General features: G+C 47.4%; 1 protein-coding gene across 1 annotated transcript in view; it reads right to left on the bottom strand.

Moving 5' to 3' along the window:
- LOC123078290 (nicotinamide adenine dinucleotide transporter 2, mitochondrial) overlaps positions 1–15,898 on the bottom strand; it is a 27,619-nt gene extending 11,721 nt beyond the window's left edge. The window contains exons 1-4 of the mRNA XM_044500746.1: positions 15,366–15,898; positions 15,168–15,269; positions 9,834–9,940; positions 5,178–5,226 (exon numbers count right to left, since the gene is read on the bottom strand). Coding sequence (XP_044356681.1) covers positions 5,178–5,226; positions 9,834–9,940; positions 15,168–15,269; positions 15,366–15,453 — 346 coding nt within the window. The 5' untranslated portion in view covers positions 15,454–15,898. The remainder of the gene's footprint in view (positions 1–5,177; positions 5,227–9,833; positions 9,941–15,167; positions 15,270–15,365) is intronic.
- Positions 15,899–17,629: the final 1,731 nt, after the last annotated feature.

Here is a 17,629-nt window from a genome sequence, read left to right as displayed (position 1 = left end):
GCTCGAGAGCTATTTCCCATTGCCTGCTCTGACTATGGTATCTAATTTCGCCCAAGGTGGCGCCTTGCGCGTCTAAGCGACTCCTCAAGCTGCAAAGCGGATACCTTCTGTGGCTGTCAAAGGCGAGCTCGACGCCTTGAGATTGGAGGGTGCCCTGACGCCTTAGGGACGCCTTGAAAACAATGACAAGGAGTTAGATTGCTGTGCTATAATGGAACCATGTCCACCTCCAGCTGATGCAATCATCATTTATGGGTTCTCACTCTTGGCTTTTATCCAACAATTTGAATGTCCAGGCCCCACCAGGATCCACACCAGCCAAGCTAGGTCCGACAGGCCCTAGAGGAAAGGATCGCGGAAGGTGCCCCCAAGTGGAGCCAAGAGAATGACAAGGCGCCCGGAGCTGACCGGGATCTAGTTCTGAGGACCAGAGGGCCCCGAAAGTCAACCTTTAGTCAAGGGCCTAGCAAATGGACATGAAGCCCTTTCCGTGGCTAGTTTGCCGGTACTGACAGAATTCGAAATCCCAAGTCAGGCTAGCATATGGACACGAAGCCCTTTCCATAGTCAGTTTCCTGGTACTGACGGAATTCGCAGATGAATACAAGGTCTCCAAATCCCCAAAATATCTCTATCCTTACATTTGTAATCACTTGCATAGCATTTTGAGTTCATTGCGGTTCGCTTCCAACTTCTACAACATGTTGAACTCCAAACTGCTTGAGTCGTGCCACTAACCCCTACTGAGCTCCACTAAGTCGTGCCTTTGTGTGTAGGTGTGAGGTTGGACAAGATTCATTACCAAGTGCACTCATTTCACATTGTCAGCTGTGAGATCGCTTGATCCTTCACCAACATCAAAAAGAGGTAAATTTGGTATTGTTCTTTTCCATCTCTACTTACACCTTGTTGAGTGTCATTACGGATAGGGATGGTACATCTCGCCCGGTCTACGGCAACCAAGAGGATGCGAACGACTATGTCACCAAGACGCACCACTTCAGCTTAAAACAAGCTATGAATGATGTGAATGCCATCTTGCATGAGCGCATCAACAACCTCGCCACCGACTTCCGTGCAGAGATGCGCGAATTCGAAGCTCGCAGCAAGGACTACCACGATGAAAGGGCAAATGGAGAGCATCCAGGTCATGTTCAACAACCACAAGTCTTCATGATATTCGCCTTCTTCAAGATGGCGATCAAGTACCCATGCTTTCGAGATACCTTCCATCACTATTCACACCGGGCTCGACGACATCCCACCATGAAGACCAAGCACCATCTCCTCATAGGGGCAATGGACTTCGAAACCCCATACTTCACTGTGAACGCCGTGAACAAGAAGCTCATGAAAAATGCGTCTAAGAGGATTGGGCACCACAACTTCACCAAGAAGAATTTCGACGTCGCCTACAAGAAGAGCGCATAGTGCATCGCCAATAAGAGGCTCACCGTGTGGAGGAAGCAAACCAAGCTCTCCATGATGTCAACACTCTGAAAAACTTCCTCTCTCTCTCAGTCAAAAACGAAGAACAGAGGAGACACAAGAGTTTTTGTGTAGCTTACTTAATGCTGCGTTTCTCCCTTTTATTCTTGCTGGATGCATGCTCTCCTACTGGACCTCGCCATCCCACGACCGACAGCATGCCGCACAGGACTATACTTGCACTCATGATCAGACATACCGCGTCCTCGATGTAGTCACTCTAGTGGGAGTTACTGCCATTGCAGGGCTTTCGGCTGAAGCCAGATTTGCAGTCGTGGCAGAATTTTCCCTTGCAAATGGCAGCGTTTTCGTTGTCCACTCCCCCATGGACCATGTACTTCACGGTGAAGCTGCCAGACCAAAGGCCGGTCGCTTGTCCAACTTCTGATCTCAGGGTAGCATGATGAGGGCAAGGCATGCCTTGGTGAGTCCTTGAAATGGCCGAATCTGGACTTCGCCGAGGCTCCAGGATGATGGGCCAAAGAGCCGAAAGCTTGAGGGGCCCTTGAGCTCTTGGTATTGGAACTTGTCATTACCAATCAAGCCCGCGCCACGGAGATCACCGCCTGCGAGGCGGCGGCTTCCTCGAACTAGACCCGGATCTAATGCAACTTCTCATGTCCTGGTACTCCTTCCAGGATCTCAATTGCGTTGGCCGCTATCGTAACCATGACGAGGTTCCAGACCGGAGAGGAAGACGAGGACTCCCCTTCTTCGGGAGACCGAACTAGTTGTTGACCTGAAGAGTGTGGTCACGTAGCTCTTGGAGGCGTTTGAGGCGTCGGGCGGCGAACTTGTCCTTCTGGCGCTTGAGTTCCTACTGCTCGACGGAGAGGTGTGCGCCCGCAGGGCTTTGCTCCATTATGAGGGTTGACAGGACGTCATGACTTCCGACAGCGCCGAGGATCAGGCCCGTCATGAAGACTTCTCACGCCAGCCCATGGTCAGCCCAGGGCCTTCTTTGGCACAGATTCTCAAGGGGCAAGCAAGGCGGCCGAGTGGAGACTACAGAGCACGACCCAAGGACCCCGGTGACGAAGTCCACGCCCTCGAAGCTAAAGGCCTATCCCTTACGGAAAGGGGTGGGAAGGATCCAGGCCTCTGCCTTCTTTGAGACGAAGTAGAGGATGCCAAGGGTAAGATCTTGGTTCGCCACAGAACCGCAGATCATGGTTGCGGAGGCCATCTCGATTTGGTAAGTTAGATTTGCGTACTTTGCCCCTACTTGGTGCGCCAAATGTCGGTAGTACAGGCGCCGTCAAGGGACGACGTTTTGTTCGATAGGGCAAGCACACGGCGGATCGAGATGGTGAGGCACAGGGTGAAGGATTTACCCAGGTTCAGGCCTCAGGCCCTCCGGGAGGAATTAAGACCCTGCTCCTGCCTCTGATGTTTGTATTGATGTGGTGCACGCCATGGATCGAGAAGATCGCCGAGGAGATCTATATCTCTTGGGTTACAAGTCTCTCGGCCTGGCGGCGGACAAGTAAAAGAAAAGAGATGGGTGGGAAAATGACTTGCCTTACAATATATACTTGGTCAAATCAGGGTTACATGGCTAGAGTCGGACCAGTCTCGGGCTAGCTCTATTGGGTTGCGCCGAACAACGTATGTTCTGTTTCCTTCTCCAAAGCTTACCAAGTCCGTGAGGTCTCGGCCGTCGACTTCCTAGCACCTATGGCCAACGTCTCCATTCCCAGGATCCTTGTCACCCCTCTACTGATCAAGGCGCCTAAACGGCGACGAGCCTTGCGTCTAGCGAGTGCCCCACCCTACCACCTCCATACCAAACATTGGCTACAACACCTACATATTGCGAGACCGACGACTTGGACTGAAGGGGCGCCACAACTTTATATCGTCGGTACGGTGACGATATGAGGACGGCATAAAAACTATGCACTATTGTTGGGCCTGAGAAAATTAAAAGCAACATGAGCAACATAGCATTGGTCAAAACTGACTCTCAACTCATCACCAACCACAAAGACAAGAACTTCAAACAAAGGATCCAAAAAAATGAAATGGTACCTAGCTTTATCAATGGGAATGCACAAACACTTTGGAGAATAAATGTACGAAACATTCTACGACATCTCACTTGATTCTATGGCATCTCACTTGCAAGCAAGATCTAGAACCAACATCCCAGAAGGTGCATTTTATGAGGAGGTCCATAACCCTTCGACAAAAGGAATTCTAAAAATCAATTTGCTTACAACCAAGAAGATTGGCGCTCAAAAAATATGAAAATACTTGGAGGATGTGAAGCCAAAAGAGTTAGGTGAAGAACTCATAAAGGACATTCAAGAAGGCCTCTATGGGTCACTTGGTGCCAAGGCATGCCACCATTCTATTGGCGGACAACCCTGTCAGACGCCCAGGAATTTGTCAAGAGATGTCTACATGCCAATGGATGGCATGAGATGCAAACAAAACAGCTCATGAGTTACAACCGATTCCACCAATTTGGCCCATCACAAGATGTGAAATGGATCTAATCGGATGACTGAGCATAGCCCCCAGAGAGGCGAAATACGTAGTTGTGCCTCTAGTTAAGAAAGCAATAGTCGTTGTCCAGAGATTTGTCTCGAAGTTCATCATTTGCAGATCTGAAGTCCCAAGCGACATCATAGTAGACAATGCTAGACAACTTGACTACAAGACATTCGAAACATTTGTGAGAACCCAGGCATCAAGCTATGCTCTGCATTAATGGGCAATCCAATAGCAAATGGCGTTGTGGAAAGGGCAAAAATAACCATTTTGACAGGATTGAAAACATGTCTCAATGATTTAGAGAAGAGACGATGAGTAGAAGAGCTACACAAGTTACTACAATCCACCAAGACTATGGAGACTTGACCAATAGGCTTCACCCCATTCAAACTGTTATTCGGAGAAGAGACTGTCACACCAGAAGAGTTGAAGCTCAAATCAATACGCACTGCCAACATCCTAGACAACGACGAGCACAAAGTCACAGTGGAGAATGTGGAGCACAGTGGGCGACCTTGTGCTCAAGAAGAAACGCACAAAGTCACAATAGAGAACAAGCACAGTGGGCGACCTTGTGCTCAAGAAGAAACTCATTCCAGAAGAAGGAAAGCTAAGCTTCAAATGGGGAAAGCCATATGGGGTCTCAGGGGTAACAAGGCCAACCACATTCAAGCTACATGAAATAAATTGCCATGCCCATTACAGTTAATCACATAACGCTGAAATATATTCTTGTAAAGAAGCATCAGACTCTAGAAATCACATAACGCTGAAATATATTCTTGTAAAGAAGCATCGGACTCTAGAAATGAATACGCCTTCACTCAAAAAGTCATGAATTAAATATGAAAGATAGTATGACCTTACTCTTATAAAAAAAACACATTTTTCCTAGCTGAAGCGCTTTGATGGTATCACAAAAGGAGATTTCATGAACAAACAGATATCAAATTTTCATCAACATTGCCAATTAAACATGGTTTAGTGCTACAAATAAAAAAATAAAAGCATATCAAGATGGTGATGTTCATTTGAATGCTTCAATAACTGAAAATAAAATTGTAGATGTACAAAATAAACATAATGCCACTCAATCACAACTATCCACCTACAAAAATGACAGTTCTGTCCACTACTAGTAACGTGTTACACACATAATAAGACCGATGCGTAAAGTACGGTTGGATAACCTTGAGATCGAAGAAGACCCCTCACGTAATTATAAACTGAAAATGTAACCTGCAGAAAAACAAAAAAGACATTGAAGGTTGATGAAAGTATAGCAAAAATGTGAACTACGGACAAAAGATTGTGTGAGTTTTCCATCTCGCAGATTCATGATTACTCGACCATTCAAGCCTTGAATTGAGGTATATAGTAATCATTAATAAGGTATATTAGAAATAATAATAATAAGGTATAGTGGTATTATCTATATGGTATATGAAGAGCGGGAGTACATACTCCCAGGAGTACATATACTAATTTTCTGTACTCGTATGTACTCACACGTTCAATATACCTCATAATCAAATGTTTATACCTCTTTTTCATTCTCAATATACCTTATTAATTATTCTAAGATACCTTGATACAAAATTTATAAACAAAATCTAGGCCCATAGTTTGCGTAATATACCATTTGTACGTACAAAAAAGCAGTTTGTGCATATAAATAATATACATGCACCCAAATGAAAAAAAATCACAAAACTAATTTTGAGGTATCTAGTAATCATTAATAAGGAATATTAAAAATAATAATAATAAGGTATAGTTGTATCATCTATGTGGTATATGAAGAGCGGGAGTACATACTCCCAGGAGTATATAATCATTTTCCTATATATCCTACATATATATACTCCCAGGAATATATAATCATATGGAGAAAACCCCTCATACAACCGGGATATTACACCGTTGGCGTAGTGACAGGAACACCAAAATCGTCAAACAATCACCCTAGCCAAGTCACCTTTGTTGTCGAAAGAGCCATAGCTCGCAACTCAACCTCTGTACATGAACGGGAAACTGTAGTTTGTTTCCTCGTCTTCCAGAAAAACACAATAAGCAAAAAGGGGGAAAACAATTCGAAGGATTACGGCCCCAGGTAGCATCCAAATAGGCCAAAAATTGTAACGAACTGGAACATGGAATGAATAGACAGCGACAGATTGAAGACATTATAGAATAGAAAGGAGGGGACAGTAGTGAACCGACTAGGAGCAAAGACGAACAGACTTAAAATGTGAACATGATAGGAGAAAACTGGGCCAGTGGCAGCTATATAGACAAGACTCCTAACAAGATGATGATAACGCATCAGATCAGATAGAGGCTCGTCATTAGAAGCTCAGAGGTGGACTCTGAGATCCATAAAAGTCAACAGTGCTCTCACCAGGAAGAGCAGGACGAGCAAAAAGATCCTCAATACTTCTTAGTGGAGAAAAGGAGGCCATCTGAGGTAGAAGAAACCTAAATCCCAAGGAAGTAAGAGGACCAAGATTAGAAAATGTGCTCTAAGACAAGCCTTCACAAAGATAATGTACTCAGGGTCATCACCAGTGATGATCATGTCATCGGTATAGAGAAGAGTTCAACCACGAGACAAATAGTGGACAAAGAGCACAGCACCATGATCATCACTGGCCAGAAAATAATAGCATTGACCAGTGAGGCCAAGCACTCAAACCAGGCACAAGGCGCTTGCTTAAAGCCATTTAGAGAGCAACAAAGATGGCATACCATGCCATCAATAACAGAGTGCCCAAGTGGTGGCCGCGTGTAGATCTGCTCACGGAACTCACCATTGAGAAGGCATTCTTGACATCAAGCGGAGAGAGACACCAATGGTGAACATAAGTTATGGCAAGAAGGGTGCGAACAGTGGTCATGTGGGCCACATGAGCAAATATCTTGTCTTAGCCATGATCACGCTCCTGCTCAAAGCCACCAGCCACAAGACGAGCCTTGTAGCGCTCAAGAGAACCATCGAGATAAGATGCAGGACGATATCCATGTCCAGGAGCTATGTGTGAGGCTCTCCACCAACGTGTACGGAACATGGTTGGACTCCTGTGCCGAGCTGTTGCTTCTTATCCTCCAGGCATCCTGGCCTGCGAATAATGCTAAGGAAAAAATAATGCAATTATATTAAGTAGATTCAACAAGAGGTACTAACCTGATCATTGTGTGCAGATGGTACTGCTAGGGACTCGCACATGTGGCCAACCTGAAAGGAGACCTGTCGGACTTCAAGGCCAAGTTGCTTGTCTAGGAGAAGGACAATGTTCTATTGACCGCACGATCCTAACTCCTAGAACGCCACCTGGCCGCCCCATGGAGGGGCGGAGCGGACGACTTGCGCCGCGTCGAAACAGGAGTTGTGCTAACTGAAGGAACGCCTTGGCGCAGTGGAGGCAGCCCCATCGCGGGAGAGGTCCTTGGCGATGCCATGCCAAGAGCGAGTCTGGGGCCAGTCTTCAACTTTTGTGATCGCTTCTTATCTCGTGTGGTCCTATGGATGAAGCCCCTTAGGGATCTTGATAACCTCGATGAACTACAACAAGTTGAAGACTCCCTTGTTGCCTCGATGCGTCAGGAATGGGTGCAAGAAGTGAGATCAGCGAGCAAGAGAGCAGTCACTGAAATCTTGGCCCGTGTCGCCAACAGCTTCCATACGATTCATTGACTACACGTGTGGTTTCCGAAGCGTGGCCACTTCCCTGTGTGGCGACTCGATCCCTAACAGACGGCGAGGATGTTCCAACCCCTAGTGGTTCATGCTCGTAGGGTCTTCCCCTGTAATAATGAATGTACAACCCAGAAATTTATGTACAACCCAAAAATTTATGTAACTAAAGAAAAATAATACCAACCTCCCCTTCCATGGATTGTTCTTCTCCATAGCATTTAATCTTTAGTTAATTTTCAACTCCTTCCTAGTCCTCGAGCTGCTTAGCCCAAGGGCGGTGTCTTGGGTCAGGTGGTCTAGCCTGCTTATTCTGGAATGTGCGAGCAGGTTGCGATTTCCTAGTCATCTTTGAGGTCGTCCCAAGGCACCGCTTACTATATAGGTTACCACATGGCGTCTCTGCCCCTCTACCCGAATCCCATGCAATGCCAAGGCAGGAGCACCAGTAGTGTTTTGAAAGGGGCTTATTGTGGCCTGCCCCAAGAGATCAGGGTGCTGAAGTTGGCCCTATGGCAGAAAGAGGTGTGGGTTTGCTAGGAGGTACAAATATCTTGGGTAGGCAATTTAAGTGCCATGTCTAACCTTAATTAATGGTTAGGTTGTCCCTCTAATCTCCGCGCGGCCATCCCGGTCATCCATGGCTCGAATCTGCCTCTGTCTCATTCCTATTAGAAAATAGTCTAACATGAGGAGCGAAGGGTTAGTCATGAACATTCTCGACCGAAGTGTTGTCGCAAGTATAATTTGGCTATTTGGTTTATTCGATCAGCCAAGTTAGTTTAATTATGGATCGTTAAGCTGGTTGATTGACAAATATTTGGAATTGGTGTAAGCTCAAAAACCGTTCTCTAGTATGACTAGCATCTTGCACAGAATATTTTATTGCTTGCATTGTGTACTAATGAATAACCATAAAGGAACAATGTTTGGAGGTCACGTTCTGCAAGCTAGTTCGTAGCTTCTGCCTAATAGCCCTAGAGTTTAAATCATCTTTGTCGTTTTGTTCAAAAAAATGGTCGTCTCTCCTCCACGAAAGCGAGGAATCTGTGGTGCAACACGGATCAATTGTGTGTGGCAACAAGTACTCTGCGATGCAGAACTCTCCTCCCTGTGGACGCCCGCAATATCTCAGTTAAGACATACCCATCTACGCATGAGGCACCTTATCATGGTTTCTCCTCTAAAGGAAAGGTGTCCTTATGCTGACATGAATGGTGTTGCAAGTACTAGGTCGAGAGGTGCATTCCATTGGAGTTGTGTCGACCGATTATCAGATCGCACCATAGGCCGCATGTTCAGGGGCTCAGCACCCTACGAGTCCAAGAGGCAGTACAAGGTCGCTAAAATACAACTGTTGACCATCATTTCCACCCCTGGCAAGCGAGAACTTTTATTTACTGACGAGGGCATAAGCTTGAAGGATGCCATAAGCATGCCAAAGGTGTTCTTGCTTTTATTACCTCTACCTCGAGGCATTCAGATCTTCCCCTTGGTGGGGGCTGGAAAGCAGCGGCGGTGGATGTAGGCTTGTCCTTCCCCTTGAATGGAGGGGTTGGGCATGTTGTTAAAAGCAACGACTGAGGTTGACTTGGAGTTGTTGCTTCCCAAGGACTTATTTTTGCCGGACACATGGTCATTGTGGTGCGACCTCAGCCTGGATGAGCCCGAGTGCTTGTTTAAGAGAAGTTTCATGGCATCTTCAGCATCATGGCTTCCCATGCCCACATGACAGCTTTCACAGAGCGTGCCTGAGCCTTTGCTAGGTTGGCAGCGCAAGCAGTGGAAAATAGCCCTCAATTGAAGGCTTGAATGGTCGAGTAATCATGAATCTATGAGATGGTGTTGCGACTCCAAACAACGTTGGATTAAATCCCAAAGTGGCTTGTCGTCTCCCGATCGAATGCATTGTAGATTGTGCTTGGTATTGGATCGGCCATGTGGCCCTAGAAGTTGGACACAAACTTATGACATAGGTCATCCCACGAGTGAATCGATGACATCAAAATCAGCACTGGATGGCTCTATAATTCATTTGTTGTTTGGATTCATACTCAGGCAACAAAACACAAAAGGATTACTTAGGTACAAACAACTTACAATGAAGCCCAACATTTGTGTACCATTAGATACAAGATTAATGACTACTTACAGCCCAAGTTGGATATAGTGCTACTATTGTTGGAGAAAGGCCACGATACAACCCAGGAAGGCCTTCAGTTTTGAGTATGTGTTGCAATCCTGAAAGAATTATCCTACCTAATAAACAAAGGAACATTACTTAGCAAATGAAACAAAAAAAAGATATCATAGTAAAATGTTGATCATAAAATCAAATGAAGACGGCATGGTGGATTTTACGATTTGGAATGCATGCACATGACATCGGTGCTTTCTGAATATCCAACATTTATCTACCAAGATTCTATAGTGATAATGGCGATATAGCAAGTAGTGTATATGTTGTGACATTCTATCAATCAAACCATCATATTTATACACACACAAAAGGTTGTATTGTGCAGTCCATAATTCATACAAAAACAACCCCTCTTCAAGTACAAATCTTGCGTAAGTACAAGGCGATTTGGAACACCAGAAATGACTTTATTCTCGAAGGAGTCTTGCAAAGTCTCTATAGATGCAGGAGGAAATTCAAGAAAGCAATGAACTGGCTAGTTCATAGAGCAAAAAGGAAAGCATACACAGGGTTACAAGCTCGGGTTGAACCATTGAAGCTTTCATCTAACTTTTTCTACAGCAGTAGAGGGCTTAGGGCCTTGTATTAGCTTTTTGTTTTCCTTTTCTGCCCTTCTGTACAGTTATTCTCCCATAAAATACAAAAATACACACATTATCTGCAAGTACAAAACATCTAGTAATAGGTTTTCCACCAGGTTTTCCGGTACCTCACTTGGATCTTAATCAAACGGCATTAGAGAGCACCTTACTCCAAAATCACATGATGTAGGCCCCGTTCGGATCCTCTCTAGCTTCCCGAAATAGCCAACTTCTCGAGAAGCCAGCCAGCACCAGCTTCCGATGGGAGCAGCGATCCGTTCGGCAACAGAGAGCAGCTCCTCTCCGTCAGCAAAAACAAAGAGAGTTAGGGGAAGGGGCAGCTCACCTTGAGCTAGAGTTGAGGGCAAGGATGGCTTCGACGCATGGTGTCAGGGCGCTGGAGCTGCTGGGGGTGAGGCGTCCTGCTGCCGGAGATGTTGGGGTTGAAGCGTCATGGTGTCGGCGCCCGTGGGGTTGAGGCATCCCGTTGCCGGCGAGGTGGACGCAGCGGAGATGCGAGGGGCGGCGGCGGAAGACTGCCAGCGGCGTGGCGGCCAGCCGACTGGCGATGGGGCGGCGGCGGGATTGGCGACTGCTAGGGTTAGTGCCAGAAAGGAGGGAGGAGAGGCGCCAGGTATGACTGCGTGTGTGCGGTCGCTCTGTATCTCTCGGGAGGGCTTCTTCACATCGAAACGGTACGCATGCACCACTTTGGAATGGCATTCTCGCATAAATTGGATCAACTTCTTCTTCCACTCTTTTAGGAGTTGGGCTTCCGCTGCTCCGAAGAAAATACACTGGTCGGGGACAGGCTCCACGAAGCTGGCTTCTAGGAGCTGACGCGTTCGGGGTAGCTTCTTCCAGAAGCCGGTGAAGCTTGGAGAAGATCCATGAGTAGAGTGCATATTATATAAAATGGAGAAGGGCAACCATGAGGGTAGCAGAGGTGGGTCAAAGTTGGGACCACGGTGTGTACACTGCCAATCTATGCTGATCATGTATGCTTGTAATCATAGAAGGTTAACCATTTCCCTCTACCGAACACAACATCTCATTAGACCAGTTGGTTGGAGCTGCACTAGCAAGCAGTGGGGCGCGATGTCGATATGCTACTGTGCACGTTGTTGAGCTATGTTCGAAATAAGTTCCAGCAAAGTCTTAGTGTTCTTTTGGCGATTATCATCGCTTGTATCTCCAAAATTAAGAGAAAACAAAGTTCCTAAAATGTTCTATTGCACAACTATCTAAATTGGACAAAACCATGCACCTTCGATCTCACTTTTTCTTTGTTGCAATACCACTTGGGCGGTTGCACCTAGTGGCATGGTTCAAGAAAGCGTTTTTAAGCGACGCTAAAGCGCTCAAGTGTTGAGCGAGAGTTAATTGCTCAGAACCACCACAATATGGCTAGGGTAACAGGTAACCACCGGTTCTGCCAAAATTCAATAAAACCCACCACTTCAGAGGCCGGCGAGTAACAAATAACATTGATTCATGGATTAGCTCGGACAAACAGCAAAACTGACTGGCAGGACCCACCCGTCGGGCTGACACGCATGCTTATGTGTACACTTTTACCCACCTCTTTTCCCCTTTTTCTCCTCTCTCCCTCCCCCAAATCATCCATGCCATGCCGCAGTGGAGCTCGGTCCGTGCAGCCGGAGGGAACGCGCGCCGAGGGGACCCCACCAAGGAGTAGAAGCCACCACCTCGAAGCCAAATGCCCGAGCCATGAAGCGACGACGAGACTTCCGCCATGAAGAAGCCCTCCGCGCCTCCGCTAACCACGGCCTCTCCCCGACTCCATTTCCCCCGCTTGTGCATCCCCTTTTTCCTGCCCACGCAACTCCTTTTGTGTTGATGGAGGACAAGGGTGTCATGGCCGGCAAGGCGTTGTCGAGAGGGCACAAGGTGTGGTTGAGGACTCAAGTTCATTGTCGACAGCCACGCGTTGTGTGCCATCACTCCTCCAGCCCACGGGCTCGTAACACTCATTCCCAAGTTGTGCGACAACCTACGAGAGCCCACTCATGAGAGGTGAACCGGCTGGGAGAAGAAGCCCTCTTAATGTCCGCCGTCGTGCTGGTCCTAGTCATTATCTTCACTGCGCAGCGGTTCGCTAGGAGCATGGGCAAGTGCGGCTTGACCGCACCTGACCAAGTGTTCATTAAGCTGGTGACTAATGGCTCAGACACAACGATTTCATCATCAGTGAAGGCGTGAAGCCCCGCTATCCAATTCCTTCTATGCCTAGGTTCCTCCGGTCCCTGCTCATGATGCACGCATTAATTTCAGGCCATAAGCCCTCGGCCAACCACGCATCGCCACTATTGTCAACCATAGCACTGGAGCAACGCTGCTGCTATTCCGCTCCATGCAACTATCCGGTCGTCTTGTCCGGGTGCTTGGAGCCCCGCATCGACGAGGCGAGGGCAACAGCACCACCCCGCATCCTCCAGAACACCCTGGCGAGGGCACCAACATCGTCTTCCTCATGCCTGGCGAAGCAGCGGGTCGAGGATCTCCGTGATGTCAACAGCCTTCAGCCACTTGGACTTTCGTCCTCTGCCGCCGCATGAGCGTGAGCCACCTGGACTCCTACCTGCTGCCATCCCACAAACCTCCGAGTGGTCCCCTTGATCATGCTCCTCGGTTGCACGTCCTACTTCATCTGTACCCTGCGGCTTGCACGTCCTTGCCAGACCGCAGAGAGATGTCCCTTCGACTATGTCTCTGCCAAAGGGAAGCCAGACGAAGGAGGCTACAAGTGTGGGGTGAGGGTGGGGGAGAGGACAGCGGCATGGTCGTCAGAGCAAAATGGAGCGACGCTTAGGATAATTCAATGAGAGATAGAGATGGGTAGAAAGAAAGGGAAAAAGAGGTGGGGGGCTAACAGGTGGGACCCCCTGGCCACCTCAACGCAGTGTGCATATGGACATGTCACGCATGCTTGACATGTGGGCCCAATTGGTCAGTTACTATTAGACGCAGCTAATATGTGAATCAGTGTTTTTTACTACTCACCGGCCTCTAAAGTGGTGGTTTTTAGTGATTTTTGACAAAACCGGTGGTTAGCTGTTACCCTACCCACAAATGTGGTGGCTGAGCAATTAACTCCGCTGAGACGGAAAATGCCTCGCTTTGGCCTAAGCGAAACATTAAGCGGCTGATGAGAAAATACAGTGAGAAATCGGCCTTCTCCGACGAGGAATCAACAACTACGGATGGGAATAATCTTCTTCAGCAAGGAATCAAGGATCTACAGAGACCTAAAGGGAGAAGAAACACTGGAAAGGAGAAGCATTAGAGGAGGCGAGGAGTGAAACTAGGAGGTGACCATCACGAATAGTAGTGAATATCAAGTGTTGTTGGCTTCAGTCTGACCCTTTTCTATTTATGATGGACAGTCTTTATGGCATGGAGAAAGATAGGCCGTTTGGATGACATGGAGAGGGGTTTTTTAGTGGGCTTTCATATAGACCAGAGCCCAGATCTGCCATCGAGAGACGTCTTCTCCCTCAACATGAACTCCTCTCATTCCCTCACCATGGATCTCGAGCTCATTCTCTCTCGCCACAACTCCTCTTCCTTCACTGCGATGAGACTAGCAAAATCCCGCTCTTCCCAAAAAATGCTTATGTGCCCATTTCTCTAAGCGACAGCCTCTTGCTTCACTTACACCTTATGCTTTTTGAACATTGAAGATGTGAAGGATAGTCAACTTGGTGAAGATGTGAAGGATAGTCAACTTGAACAGGCAAGTTGCTCGTTGTTGGAGGACTACTGGTTTCGATCAATTTTGTTCTCACAAACAACTCTCTACATACTCTCTTTTTTCAACTTCCAAAAGGGGTCCTGCAAAGGCAGGATTATTTCAGATTCTTTTGGCAAGGAGACAGTGAAAAGAAAAGGTACAGGCTAACCAAATGGAGTGTGGTTTGTCGACCGAAAGACCAGCTAGATTATTCTAGATTCAAATTCCATTGGCAAGGAGACAATGAAAAGAAAAGGTCTGCTAACCAAATGGAGTGTGGTTTGTCGATCGAAAGACGACGGAGGTTTTGGCCTTCAAGTCAATAATGATACCTTAGTTAGTAAATGGTTGTTCAAGTTACTTACTAGATGGTGTTTGGCAAACACTGCTGCGTTATAAGCATTTAGGCTAAAAAGCGATCACGGGCTTATCGAAAGCCTGGATATTCGCATTTTTGGGCCAGTATGATGACCGTACATTCTAAGCTAATAAAAACGCTTTTCGTTGGGGAAAAAAGCGATTATATTTCTAATTTCTCCTAAGGCTGCCCGTTATGGGAGTATCATAGGTAGTATCATGCATGACAACTAAGCAATTTTGATGAGGTGGCACTGAATTAGATGAAGAAAGAGATGATTGAGTATCATATTATGATACCGTATCATAATAAATGATATGCTACTATGAGTCATACATGACAATTAATGATGTCATCTACCATAGTACTAACCCATGATACTATGCACTACGAATGTAGTATCATACACTAATACACTAGTATCATATGGATGATATACTATGATATTACTATATGATACTCCCCGTTACGACCAGACTAATTATGTGAGATGTTGCCTCGGTACCAACAAAATGATTTTTGTGAGACTTCCAAATATCAAACAATATCTTCGCAACACTGAACAGTCATCCTCGTCAGGCGAGCAAAATTACCAGGCGGCGCAGTGCCAGGGGAAAGGTTTGAAGGGAGACCGTACACCTGCAGACGCGTCTTGAGCACGTCCAGCGGGCACAGCACCGTCGCCGAGATGACCCCTGCGCGACCATCAACCCCACAAAAGTACAAAACAAGAAGGATCATCAAACCAGCACCAAGGAAATAAGCCCGAGACAAGGAGTGGGAATACTTACCAGCCGAACCGCCGGCGACGGCGTTGCAGACCGCCTCCCGGACTTTCACCCGTGCACCGCCGCGACTGCGGCCCTTGTCCTCTGACATCGTGGCACGGGCGCGTGTCGGGAGCCTGATAAATCGAGAACCGAGAAGGAAGGAGGCGCCTCTTCAGTCCTGTGAGTCGATCTTCGGAATTGGCAGCACGCAGCGGCAGCTAGAACAAAGGCGGGATCCCGGGCTTGCTCTCTGGCGGAACAGCCGGACCAGATCGGAGAAGTGACGCGTGTGCGGGCACTCGCTCGCTCGCTCCCCTCTCTTTAAACGCTTGTGGTGTGTGACGGAAAGGAGGACGAGGCCGGCGGCGGAGGGGTAGTGAAGTGGCGGCGCGGTGGAAGGGCGACGCCACCGACGGTTTTGCAGCGGGGGTGGGTCGGATCGGCCGGAGGTTGCGCCGCGCAGGTGGGAAACATAATGCGTGCCGTTCCGCGGTCGCCGCAATCCAATAGTGCGCCCAAACGCTGCGCTCCAACACGCGCCCCTATTATGCAAAAGGTTTGGACGTTGATAACGCCAACAGGCATGGCATATTAGACATCCATCCACACATCATATATAGTATAAGTAGGAGGCAGCCCACACTGGTTATGTGTGGGCGAATATTAGAACTGACCACAAGTGTGGGCGCAGCTATTTCACGGCACACGCCCAATAAATATTGCTCATCTCACCTGTGCGTGTGGCATGAAGCAAAAATGCCCACACGTCCTCGTGTAGCTACATTAGTTACCCGTGGGATGACGCTTTAGTTGCCATCCGGGATGGCAAATGTAATTGTAAAAACATGGCAACTCTCTCTGTTTTGATTAACTATAGTTGTCATGTCTAATTTATGGTAGTTGCCGCGTGCAATCAAATCATAATTGCCATATGTGCTTACCTAGTTGTCATGTATGGTTTAATCATAGTTGTTATGTGTGTTTACCTGGTTGCCACGTATGCGCAACTGCAATTACCATCTACCAACGAATCATAGTTGTCATACGTGTTTACCTAGTTGCCGCATACGCGCAACTGCAGATGTCATCTATCACTGTTCAAGCATCGTGTGGGCGAATAGCACTTCACCCACACGCGCGTGGGCTGGTTGGTGACTGTGTGGGCAGGAACTAATTCGCCCACACTGCACAGCTGGCAACCGCGTATTGCGGGTCGTGTGGGCGAGCACTCTAACGCCCACACAACATGTTATGCCTACGTGGCACTTAGATCCCTTTAGGATTCGTGCAAAACAGAATTAAGGTGGATCAAGGTGTGTGGGCGATGTGTAAAAAAGCCACACGTGTGGGCGTTATCATTTGGGAAAGATTTTGCTAGAAAAACAATATCTACACTAACAGCATCTTCAATAGCAGCTCTATAATAAATGAGGCGAAGATGATGAGTCGCTCGGGATCGGTCATCCTTGAATATTTGCTTTTTTCGATAAAGGGCACTTTTATTATCTCATAATGTAGCATCAAGAGGATACAAAGCATTATGAGTAACATCCGGCCTCTGCATAATTAAGCAGAAATACTAACGCCCACGCGTGTGGGCGTTTGCATCTTACCCACACGCATGATCAACGTCGGTTTGAGTTTGCACGAATCTTGGCATGTTTTGCCAGATTTTTTATGCCACGTAGGATTGAGCTGATGTGTGAGCATTCATCCGGCCGCCCACACGTCCGTTTCCACACGCGGAGGTGTTGGTGTGTGGGCGTTTAGCAGTTCGCTCACACGACAGTTTTCAACGCACGCAGAAGGGGCTGGTGTGTGGGTGTTTATCAGTTCGCCCACACGCCTGTCTCCTCTCCCACACCCAAAGCTATCAGTTGCCATGTGTTTTGCAGGGTACATGGCAACTGCCCTAGTATGCTTGTATGCAGATGGCAACTCTCTCTTTACCCGAACATATTTTTTTGCCATGCCTTTTTGTAGTACTACATGGCAACTGCCTAGTGTTTAGTAGATGGCAACTCCTAAAGATACCACCGCGCCCACACGTCCGTCTCCTCTCCCACACCCAAAGTTGTCAGTTGCCATGTGTTTTGCAGGGTACATGGCAACTGCCCCTAGTGTGCTTGTAAGCAGATGGCAACTCTCTCTTTACCCGAACATGTTATTTTGCCATGTCTTTTTTGTAGTGCTACATGGCAACTGCCTAGTGTTAGTAGGTGGCAACTTCTAAAGTTTTCAGTTCATGGCAACTGTAGTAGACCAGACCACACATGGCAACAGCT

Source organism: Triticum aestivum, chromosome 3D, assembly GCF_018294505.1.
Source record: "Triticum aestivum cultivar Chinese Spring chromosome 3D, IWGSC CS RefSeq v2.1, whole genome shotgun sequence".
NCBI classification, from domain to species: Eukaryota; Viridiplantae; Streptophyta; class Magnoliopsida; order Poales; family Poaceae; genus Triticum; species Triticum aestivum.
This window is presented reverse-complemented; position numbering and strand designations above follow the sequence as displayed.